General features: G+C 43.2%; 1 protein-coding gene across 1 annotated transcript; it reads right to left on the bottom strand.

The window, feature by feature from the left end:
- Nucleotides 1-3,546: 3,546 nt before the first annotated feature.
- LOC124256435 (alpha-N-acetylgalactosaminidase-like) lies at nt 3,547-7,263 on the bottom strand. The gene is made up of 3 exons (XM_046690431.1): nt 7,048-7,263; nt 6,038-6,226; nt 3,547-3,881 (listed from the first exon to the last, which is right to left on the bottom strand). The coding sequence occupies exons 1-3, from the start codon at nt 7,261-7,263 to the stop codon at nt 3,624-3,626; spliced, it is 663 nt and encodes a 220-aa protein (XP_046546387.1). The 3' UTR covers nt 3,547-3,623.
- Between the last annotated feature and the right edge of the window lie 5,537 nt (nt 7,264-12,800).

Below are 12,800 nucleotides of genomic sequence, written 5' to 3'. Positions count from 1 at the left end.
GAATACTTGTGTTCTGGAACTTTCAAAGAGAATGTTTCACGACATGTCGCAAACAGGACTAGTTCTCATGCGCAATAAAACCATATTCGATGCCCATGCAATACTTCACCCATCACGAAACGCAACAATGTCGTCTTTGAATGAATTTTACATTGATGAAGATGTAAAGCCATTGGTCATGTCGGTGTTTAATCGTCTGAATATGGGAGGGCAGAGCAACCCCGCGGTACGTCAGGAATCACTTAAACAGCATCCTCCAATATTTCTTCCAGTAGACACATTTGGCTCCCTCAGTCCAAATGTTATGGCTTTCCACTATGAAGCGTTCTGGGCGCTTCCATTATTGAGTGTACAAAACGGAGATTTCATAATGCAACGTGTTTTATCTTATTTGAATGGAAGAATCGGAATCTATCCATCCCCGGGTCAATCACAATCGACGAAATTAAACACTTTCTCTTTCAAACGTTTGGTTGAATTACTGCATTCCTGGAATTGTGTAGGCAACCTAAATGTGTTGGAGTGTGTGTCTGATTTGGTGAAACTTTTGAAAGAACATGAACTTCTCACTTCATGTGAAGCACATTTCGTTTATGAATGGCTTGCCCAGCTACGGTCAAATCAATATTTAATTCCCAAACGAATACACCAAGAAAGAACCTTTGATTTGAAGAAAACTAGCACCTTTGGAATTATCTCTACTCCAGTTACCCCTATTTCTTTGACAAACACACTTCACAAACGCCTGAAAGGTATCTGTCCAAAAACTGACATAAAATGGCCAGATACTTCTATAAGCGATATAGCACTTATAATATCCTTCAACGAACCATCATTGTATGCAAATATCCCATTACTGGAAGCCATGTATCGTCCTTATTTCAACAACATCATTTTCTGTGGACCAAACATCAAGGAGTTTACATCCCATGTTCAGAACACAACCTCAGGGTATTTCATATACATGGAGCTCTTCAAGAGAGGGTGGTTCTACATGTATGAATGCCTTATTGAAGCTATGAAGCTCAATGTTGATGTGAAAGGATTCTTACAGATTGGAGATGACACTCTTATTAATCCTTGGAATATTTACACACTCTCACGGGACAAGATCTGGCTACATACAGGGGGCAGGCGTGAGAATGTCTCTGACGAAGAGGTGACACCCAAATGGATATGGTGGAAAGAGGGTAAACCAAAAAATATTAGCCGTTATTGATGAAGTAAGAAACATGTCACTTGTGAACTCAACAAGATCCTTTGCAAACCTTTTTCTTCACAATTATATGAACAACTCTAACAATTTTACAACTTTGACCATTCAAGGCTGTGATTTTATGTACGTACCGGCATCCTTTAAAGAAAACTTTACACGTGTTGCTAACTTGATGTTAAAGCATGATGTCATGGTGGAAATAGGATTTGCAAATGTTGCTTATGGACTTCAAATGTGGAACGATATTCTTTTTTGTAAAGGATGGCAGCCTTTGGTATCACAGAGAAAAGTACATTGACCTTTATAGCACCAGAGATGTATTCATACATCCTTTTAAGCTTAGGCATGACCTTTCTAGCGAAAGAGGAAAAACATTCTTCTGTAGCATATATCTCAATGCAACAGCAAGAACATAGATTCTTGAGCGATGTATTATTCATTGACTGGGTGAGGAACTTCAACAGCTGCAATATTCACAATGGTAGAACAATTATAATGCTAAGTTAGAAAACGATTGTACCTGTAGTTTTTGAGTAAAGTGACCAAACACCGTCACGAAAAGTTTTCTGCCAGACCATACCTGTCCTGGCCCCAAAGGTCGGATACCAAAGAGTTAATAGATATACTAGAGATCCGTTCTCATACATGTCAGTTTGTTTAATTAATAATTAATTGATAAATTCCTGACCAGGTAAACAAGTTGGAAGTGAATGTTATTTTCCACAAATCTGGTGGGGTTGAATCAAGAAAAGGGTATTTAAGACAATATTTAACGTGAAGTAAAATACCACTGTCTTCAACAATGATCACTACATTTATGTCTGTGCATGTATTTTCAAACAACATATACTCAGTGGCAGCTGACTCAAATCATTTTAGTTTTACATGCTAGTTTTAAACATCATCTGTGATACGCTAGTTATTTTACAGTCCTTAGATTAGTCAAAGTTATTTAACAACTTATATTTATTGTGTATGGAAAACCTTTCTCGTTCCTATCTGGCTGAAATATTGCCGAGGTGACGTTAAATATTAACTCATTCACTCACCGTGACAGCGATTTGTGTTGATTTGTTTCAGGCAGAAAATGGAAGCGCTCGTAAAATATCACGAGCACTCGTTTGTTTTTTTTTGACAATGAGCGAAGAGAGTACTTGAGTTATCCCACTTTGTGTATTGATATCGGGGTAAAAAACAATGAGAAATTAATAGAAGGCTGAAACAAAATTAGACCAAAACGAAGGCGATTCGGGTCCGTCTACGATCAGACTAGCGTCTTGTCTACTTCCTCAGTGCAGATGGGAGACCCGTCAGCAAACATCGACTTATTGCTGGCTTCAAACCACATTTTACAATACTGTGTATGTGTATGTGCGGCTGCTTGTACTAGCCCAGACTGAAGCTAGTTTTATAGTGCTAGCCCACTGAGATACCATGCCGCAGTGAAGCATGAATACCCCACTCAGACACATGCTGACTCCGTGCCGACCAGTCCTTGTTGTACCCATTAATGCCGAGCGCCAGGCAGGGACCAACAAGTACCATATTTTAACGTCTTTTGGTATGACGCGGTCGGGGATCGAACCCGCGACCTTCCGTTCTCCGGGCGGACGCTCTAACCACTACACCACGGAGGAGGTCGATGAATATAAAAGATGTCTGTCGTTATCTGTATTAGTTTCTCAGCACATTTTCATTGAACCGTGTCCATTTGTATCAATCGCATGTCCACGGCTGTGACAGTTGTTTACATGTATAATGCATTTATTTAACAAGGTATTGCACTTTCATTATTACTACACGTATTTAGAAATACTACCTAGTAGGGGTACCTAGTGGTTAAAGCGTTCGCTCGTCACGCCGAAGACCCGGGTTCGATTCCCCACATGGGTACAATGTGTAAAGCCCATCTTTGATATTGCTGGAATATTGCTAAAAGCGACGTAAAACTATATTCATTTATTCTAATCAGAGGTTACACGTCAGCAGTTCAAACAAAGTCTCCGTGAGGCCAACAGCGTCTCCAGCCCTAGAGATGGTTAAATGGTTCATCTGTCCCCAAATAGGCGGTTGTTAACGGGACCTTGTTAACATGGGCACTGTGCAGCCTCCGCAGAGAAGTTTCTATTTCCTTATCAGCTGTTTCGTGTGTGTGTGTGTGTGTGTGTGTGTGTGTGTGTGTGTGTGTGTGTGTGTGTGTGTGTGTGTCAGTGTGTGTGTTACACTTCGTCATCGAACGTTTGCATGTACTGTGGTCTAAAGAAACCATTGTATCGTCTACATTAAATGTAATATGTATATAGGGTCTTGTAATGTACAAAAACAGTATCAACTCATCAAAGCATTTATTACTTATATAAAAATGACTTTAACATCAGTGAGATAATATGGTCTTTTGTTATGCATATTAAAGAGGAACCGCCTTGACCAGAACAATTCCTGTTGGGTTGACAGTCACATTGAACTGACCACTCGGCTTGAACATTCCCATACCGACGTTATCAAACACTTCAGTAACGTTATAGCCGTTCTGATTGGTCAGTGTGATATCCGCCAGGGTCAAAGACATGCGCGTTGGCGTGCCAGCAGAGTTTGGGTTGAAGAAAGCTACTGCATAACTTCCGGGTTTGACCAAAGGCTTCAGCCAGACCTGCACGTTTTGAATCTGCAATGCAAAAAATGCAAAGAAACTATACTTGGATATTATGTGTGTGCATTCGTACATATGCACAGAAAAAATCACAGAATAATACATGGAAGTCATAATGATCAATAAATGTGCGTCCTTAAACTAAGATGCGTATAACGTAATGTTAATGAAAACACATTCACTTCAGATTCTGCATCATGTGACTATTGCATTTGATTCGCTGTTGCCTATTTTTAAAATCAATCTTTTCCTTGCACCACATAGTTCTACTCTCTTGTTTCAGTGCCTTGTGATCAATCAACCGAAGCTAGTGATTTTGTCGTTGCTTGTCCCCTGTATTCGACACCGTCACAAAGCCTCGTCATCTCACAACTTCCTTGACCACGCTACACTTCTCAAGCTAAACATGTCCAGTCAATTCCAAAAATGATATAGGACAACTTGTTTCGGCCAATTACGTTTATGCTGTTGTAATTGTAAACGTTTTAAACATTTCCTACAGTCCTATTCGTATTTAATCAGATCGGGATATCAAGAGTGAGCTTTTAGCAATATTCCAGCAATATCACAGCGGGAGACACCAGAAATGGGCTTCACACATTGTACCCATGCTGGGAATCGAACCCGTGTCTTCGGCGTGAGGAGCGAACGCTTTAACCACTAGGCTACCCCACCACCCGGGATATCAAGAAGATGATACAGGGATGCATCACTCATGGACATGCCGAGAAATTAACGTGTCCTTATACAGTAAACTACGTTTATAACGAGGGCCAACCAATTTTTCTGTTCAGTATAACCCTAGTGTGTTACACGCATTTCAACTAAAATATACAGCTGGTGCCTGGCACCCAAATGCAACTCGTTACATCCGTCAGTTCGTTATAAATATTTTATATACTGTATATTAATATTTCAGTCTGTTCAAGCACTACCTACGTTATACTCCCCAAACTTAACTACTATTGACGAGGTCATTCTGCGAAAACGAAGGAACCAAGGGCCCGACCTTGGTCTGACCAGACTGGGGCCACAGGGCGAGGTCCGCCCAGACCAGACTGGGGCTACAGGGCGAGGTCTGACATGACGAGACTGGGGCCACAGGGCGAGGTCTGACAGGACGAGACTGGTGCCACAGGGCGAGGTCCAGCCAGACCAGACTGGGGCCACAGGGCGAGGTCCGGAAGACCAGACTGGGGCCACAGGGCGAGGTCCTGGAAGACCAGGCTGGGGTCACAGGGCGAGGTCCTGGAAGACCAGGCTGGGGTCACAGGGCGAGGTCTGACATGACGAGACTGGGGCCACAGGGCGAGGTCTGACCGGACGCGACTGGTGCCACAGGGCGAGGTCCAGCCAGACCAGACTGGGGCCACAGGGCGAGGTCCAGCCAGAACAGACTGGGGCTACAGGACGAGGTCCAGCAAGACCAGACTGGGGCCACGGAGCGAGGTCTGACATGACGAGACTGGGGCCACAGGGCGAGGTCTGACCGGACGAGACTGGTGCCACAGGGCGAGGTCCAGCAAGACCAGAATGGGGCCACAGGGCGAGGTCCGGAAGACCAGACTGGGGCTACAGGGCGAGATCCTGGAAGACCAGGCTGGGGTCACAGGGCGAGATCCGGCCTGACCAGACTGGGGCCACAGGGCGAGGTCCGGGAAGACCAGACTGGGCCACAGGCGGAGGTCCGGCCAGACCAGAATGTGGCCACAGGGCGAGGTCCGGGAAGACCAGACTGGGACTACAGGGCGAGGTCCGGGAAGACCAGACTGGGACTACAGGCCTAGGGCGAGGTCCGGCCAGACAACTGGGGCTACATACAGGGCGAGGTCTGACCTGACCACACCCGTACGACAAGGCGAGGTAAGGACTAATCGGGACGGGGTGAGGTTAGACCCGTATTGGGTACCTTTGTGTTCATAGATTGACCTCGTTATGTTTGGAGAGAACTATGTACCTAGTCATCGTTATGTTGACAAGAACGAACAATTTTCAGTCGGGTCCTGTGTTCATCGTTTACGATAAATTTCTTAGCATGTCCACGACATTGCTGCCCGTGGTATGATGTCTCCGTCCTCCAGTGGTATGTGTGACATAGGTCAAGTGTACGAGGATGGATGAGAACTGTGATGTGGGTAGACAAACTATTCACTAGGCCTTGAATAACTCACCTCTTTTATCATTTTAGCTCCCTTTACAAGTGGGTCTTGGCTGATGGCAATGACGTTCCTCTTTTGTAGAATGGCCTTGGCCTGTGGTCTGATATCAGCGGAGATGTAGAGTGGGGCGGCAAACATCACCCACATCCCGAACTGAACCCTCTCCTGGTCGTAACTGAGACCAAAGTCGCCAATGACCAGCTGTAACATTATCGGTCGTCAGTCAACATATAGCCATTTGCGATGCGCTAGTCCAGAGCAATTGAAATCGACTCCTGATGTGCTTTTTAAATCATTATTTGCGCAATCAGATATTGATGGTCAACTACATACACTCCATCTTAAATTGTTTCATTAAAGAAGCTGCATCAACTTTCTCAACAGCTGTAGTGTTAAAGGGGCAGGTGAGTGAAAAATGGAAGGCTAGTCTGGGAAGAGAGCAAGAAAGAAGAGATATGAACAGAGCTAAACCTATGGGAGAGGACGAAGAATGATTATTGACATAAAGAAAAGAGAGTGAGAGAGTTAAACAGGATGAAACAGAGGAAAGGATATCCTGCAAGAAACTGGAAGGACTGAGATTATGCAAAGGAGAAAGAAAAGGTAAAAATAACTGGATGTAATGAAGGTTCGAGTGAGTGAGTTTAGTTTTACGCCGCAATATTCCAGCTATTATACAGCTAATATTTTAATCCCTGTTTGCACATTTATATCTCTCGCTGTAACAGTGAGTGAGTTTAATTTTAGTTTAATATTCCAGCTATATGGCGACGGTCTGTAAATAATCGAGTTTGGACCAGACAATTTAGTGATCAACAGCATGGGCATTGATCTACGCAATTGGGATACGATGGTATGTGTCAACCAGGTCAGCGAGTCTGACCACCCGATCCCATTAGTTGCCTTTTACGACAAGCATGGGTTACTGAAGATCAATTCTAACCCAGAACCTCACGACATGTCAGGAATGACAGTGATAAGATGTATTACCATGTCAGTTAATGCTTATTCTTCTCAATTACCTCATCTGGATCGTTGAGGGACCCTGGGCCTGATACGGAGATGAAGTCCCCTTCGTTCTGGGCGTAGTGTTGGATGATGCTCAGGATTGAGGACCAGGTGTCCTCCAAGTCGTTGAAGATCCTCCAGGTGTTGCAGTATTCGCTGTTGCGGGTGTAGCGGGAGTGCTGTAAAACGCAGGCGCGAAAAGCATTAGAAGCATAAGCATAATCAGGCATCATAAGCATCATCAGTCTGGACCAGACAATCCAGTGATCAACAGCATGAGCATCGATCTGCGCAAATGGGAACTGATGACATGTGTCAGCGAGCCTGACCACCCGATCCCGTAAGTCGCCACATACGACAAGCACGGGTTACTAAAGATCAATAGTCAAACCCGGGTCATATTCAAATGAAGTAAATAACAATGATTAGAGATACATGTATGTCTTTATACCTACATTCAAGGATGTCCACAATGTAAATATGTATGGTGTTTTTTTGTTTATACAAATTTAATAAACAGGGGGTATTATCAACATGGGGAAAATGAACGAAGTTAAGAAAATATTTTTACGTTATTTTTTATTGGACTAACCGACCACTTTCCACTATCTTAAACCTGCCGAGGTTAACACTGATAACGAGTCTCGGACATCCGGGACCTGGAGCTCGTGTTGTGCTGTTAAGATGGAGTTATGCTAACAAAGTGCAATGGATTTACGACTACAGTTGTCATCCACTGTATTCAAATCGCATGCACCAGGTGTACAACAGTGGCATCCAAGCTTCACCCATCAACCTATTTATATACTGAGTCAAAAAAGAAACTTCACATTCTTTCTTCAGGGCACTATAAAAGAACAGGAGATGGTAAGATGGTTAAATTGTTATTCTTTCATTGCTGATATCTGTGTGATGTACTCGATACACTGACAGTGCCATAATCAGTTCCATTAGGCTACACCGCCGTTCCAAAACATGGGTATACAGAATGTCAAGTCACAAGATTAAAAATGCGAAATTTCTCAGTTCAATATCGTGTATGGCCGCCCCGCGCATTCACCACTGCCAAACATCGTCTCCTCATCGACTGCCTGATGCTTGTGAACACGTGGTTGGGGATTCTGCGCCATTGCTCTTGCAAGGCAGCGCCAAGTGCCTGCAAATTCTGAGGTTGGTTCCTAAGACCACGAAGCCTTCCCCCAAGTGAATCCCAAACGTGCTCTATTGGATTAAGGTCAGGGGACCTCGATGGCCAGTCCATGACGTTGATTCCAGCGTTTTGAAGGAAATTTCGTGTCAACATCGCGGTATGCGGCCGAGCATTATCATGCTGGAACTGTAGACCTGGGCAATGAGCCGCCATGAAAGGAGCGAGTTCAGGGGTGAGCACCTGGTCGCTATAAGCAGCAGCTGTGAGCTTTCCACGGATGACCAGAAGTCGGGAACTGTTGTTCCAGCAGAAAACACCCCACACCATGCAACTTCCGCCCCCGAATCTGTCGACTTCCTGTAGACAACATTCGGCATACCGTTCACGACGTCGTCTCCAGACTGCCTGCCGCGAATCTGAGGGTAAACCTGGATTCATCGCTAAAGACGACTCGATTTCAGTCTCTCTGGGTCCATCGGAGGTGACGTTGGGCCCACAGCAGACGTTGACGTTGATGAAACGGCGTCAATATTGGCCCACGATATGGACGTCGAGAAGGGAGATTGGCAGCCCGCAACCGATTTCGAATGGTCTGTGAGGACAGACGACCTCTAAACATCTCAGCCCTGGTTCGTGTAGCCGGCAGAAATCTGTCACGTAGGTGACGTAGGACGATTTGACGGTCTTCTGCTCGTGACGTCATACGTGGACGACCCGACCTTGGGCGATCAAGTGGTGCCTGTTTGTTGTAGGCGACCTCCCAAGTCATAGTACGACGGCTGCATCCCATTGCTCTTGACGACGTCTGATCTTCCCGCTTGCAACATGCCGTGCACGTTCACGTGGCATTTGACAATCGTGGCATTTCAAGTACCGTTAGAACTATGGTTTAAAAGTGTTTTATCAATTCTTGAGGCCAATGCAAACACGTGCATATGAAGAAAACTTCGATGCGAAGATCACGTGATCGATTGCACGTGCAAAACCTGATTTGGCACTAACGTCATTTGCACGACGAATGGATGGGTTTGAGTGGGTTTTGCTAACGTTTTTTCTAGAGTCGAAAGATAGGGATCCCATTTCGGATACATAGATGTATCATCAGAGAAAAATTATTCATTATTTTTCAAATTACATTTTGTGAAGTTCTTTTTTGACTCCGTATTTTTCACACAATCCTATCAAGTGTATAACGGTGTATAACGGTGGCATCCAAGCTGAGCAGATTATCTAATGTATTCGTGAACTTCACCCGTCAAATTCTTTATATCTTTTCACACAATCCTATCAAGATAGAGTTAGTTGGCAATAACAACCATATCGCTTGTCTAAGTAGGTGATAAGATCGTTCGAACGTTCAAAATAACAACTTTATTCTGTGAAAGCGTACACAGGTATAAAATGCGGACGACATCCAGTCACAAAATACTCTGTGACTGAGACACAAACTCACGTTTATTGATTCAGGTAAGAAACTTGACTATATTCTACTTTGTTAACTTATTTACCATATTATGTTATCATATCTCAACCTTAATCTATTACGTGTTAACCACATACTTCTACCCCTGGCCTTGCTGTTAGGTTTATACTCTGGTGTGTTTCTCTGATATATACTCACGCACTAATGTTCAGAATAAATATTAAATAATATTTAATCATGTTTCTCCTAATTTAATCTTGGGATTTTGAATTAATCGATAAATTTTTATATTGTGTAGACAGTTTAAGATGGTCAGAGGCTGTATCCTCGAAGGGGGTTAAAGCATTGTAAAATTATTGTCCTCCTGAGAGGATTCGTAAGTCAGTTTCGACCTACATAATTTTAATCGTAGAATAACTGTTGTCTTAAATAATGGCTAAATTTCACTACAATCACCAGTGAAGGGATGGTGTAAATCCAGCTAGGATCCATGCAGGTAGCTATAATGCTGTAATTCCCCATGGTCCCTAGCATAGTGATCAGACTTGAGTTGTTGGTGATCTATAGCCCGGTGTTATATTGTATCGTTGTGTATAGTGATATATTTTTATGATAGCGTGCTAATTTTAAATTAAGAGCTGTGATATTCTAGTAGTTTTACTGTCCTTTGCTGACAGGATTTTATGTTCTCAATGTATTGTTTCTTATATTGATATAGATTAAATTGTTTTCGTCACGATATGGCTGAGATATTGCCGATGTGACGTTAAATATTAACTCACTCACTCACTCTGATATACTCATGTACTAATGTTCATAACAAATAAGAGGCGGTGGGGTAGCCTAGTGGTTAAAGCGTTCGCTTGGCACACTGAAGACCCGGTTTCGATTCCCCACATGGGTACAATGTGTGAAGCCCATTTCTGGTGTCCCCCGCCGTGATATTGCTGGAATATTGCTAAAAGCGGCGTAAGACTAAACTCACTCACTCATAACAAATAAAGGATATTTCATGTGACAAGTGAAATACGATTTATCTGTGATCAAGTGACGTGTATATATTGCGTTCTTAACGAGTTGACAGATCATGTTTCGCGAGACACACAAACTATGCTCTTTATTATACGCTTCCATTTTTGTAAACTTAATACCGAGAAAATTCGCTTGACGTAATCCAAATTCTCCCAACTGGAAACTATACACTGTCTACTTTTTTTTTCAATTCTGTATTCAAAAAGTTTTTAAAATCCAGATAACACATATCGGTAACAGTTGCTATTTTTATTCATTGTCATTGTTGAATAAGATCAGTACTTATAATAATATCCATGAAACAATCCTTTTGGCCTTAGTCCATACGTTAAAACTCGGTTCTGTCGCACGAATACAAAATGGTGAACCACAAATAAATATGGCATTCGTGACCAACTCGTGTTATTTCGGGACAGTCTTCTTGGCGGTGCTAGTTTTCTTCACTGGAGGTTGGTCATTCGATGCCTTGACCAAATGCACAATTATAGTGAAATGCATGTGTTTAAATTGCCATTTATTGTGTTGTGGAACAAGATACTCGACAGACAACATTCTTGAGCCGTAAAGTCATTCCGGCAAAGTGATATTTTCACACAGAAATCTCAGTCTTGCACACTCAAGTCTATAATAAATAATTTCAGATTTGAAATAAAAAAAATATAATGCTGTTAACCTTTCAATAAGGTATTTGGACTATGCACACTCGGGTGATGTATTAGTTAGCAATTGCGGCGGTATGTAAATAATGGAGTCTGGACCATACAACCCAGTGATCAACATCATGAGCATCGATCTACACAAATGGGATGTTATGACATGTGTCAAGCAAGTCAGCGAGCCTGACCACCAGTTAGTCGCCTCTCACGACAAGCATGGGTTACTGAAGACCAATTCTAACCCGAATCTTTACGGGTTATGAATCACTAAGAGTGTATCAGGCATGCATGTTTAAACTACTGATTGTTGTATAGGAGTGAAAATGGAAAAAAGACGGCCATGACGCAATTATGTACTTGTGGGTGACCTTGTACGGAGCTGACCTTGGACATGAGAACGCGGCCATTGGAGTCACCTTACACCTGTGTAACCTTACGTCTATAGGTTACTTCGATAACCTGTTGCTATGCACATGATCTCTTTTAGATCCCAGTCAAAAATATAAGTTCCCTCAAACCCTTTGGAAATTCATTCTCAGCTAAATCTTTGAAGTGAATATCTCTCCTCCGTGAAAACCGTTCTATGCTCTTGACTCTGCTGGTTCTATTGGCTATTTACCTTGAAGAAAGGAAATGGAGGTTTTTCCCCCATCTGCCAACGTGGAACTCGCCTGGGGCATGTCAATCGACGACGTCGGTTTTGAAGTGTCAGATGCACTCCTCGGTAAGGTGAATTGTCCGGATGTGGCGATCATCACCGGGCGTTGTAACACGTGGTCGACCACTGCTAGCACTGTCTGATGTACTGCCTGTTTTTCTTAGTCGGTGCATCAGTCTGAAGACAGTTGCTCGGGTGCAGCCGAAGGTTCTGGCAATGACGGTGACCTTGTTAGGCCATTCTGACAGCTCTCTCTTTCGATTTGCCTCGTGGGATATTTTTGTGTTCTTTTCACTACTTTGTTGCTCATGTGTCGCGTAGCGCTGTTTTATATCGTCAGTATCCACGCGCATTTCGTGTTACACCAGAAAAAAAGTCGTTTTGGATTTTGTGCGTTTTTTCGATTCGTTAACGGATTCATCGCTAAAGACGACTCGATTTCAGTCTCTCTGGGTCCATCGGAGGTGACGTTGGGCCCACAACAGACGTTGACGTTGATGAAACGGCGTCAATATTGGCCCACGATATGGACGTCGAGAAGGGTGATTGGCAGCCCGCAACCGATTTCGGTATAATATGTTATTTTGTAGGAGAAAATAGGTTTTGTTATGCGAGGCCAACAAGACAAGGAAAGGAACGGGATAGTATCTGATTAGAAATGCTTCCGAGCAACGTGTGTTGTCAAGCTCTGTGACCTGGCTGATAGCGTGTTATCCTAACCTGATAACGTGGATATCAAACACCAGACCGCTTTCAGAATGTTGCGATTTACAGGCCGCCTTCAGAAAAATGGAATACTGACAAGTTTGGAATTAACCAACCAACTCTAACCCACACAAGTGTTATTT

This window comes from Haliotis rubra, unplaced genomic scaffold (genome assembly GCF_003918875.1).
Source record: "Haliotis rubra isolate DU_JTF1 unplaced genomic scaffold, ASM391887v1 Scf628, whole genome shotgun sequence".
Taxonomy (NCBI): Eukaryota; Metazoa; Mollusca; class Gastropoda; order Lepetellida; family Haliotidae; genus Haliotis; species Haliotis rubra.
The sequence above is the reverse complement of the archived record's forward strand: the minus strand, read 5'-3'. Positions and strand labels throughout refer to the sequence as shown.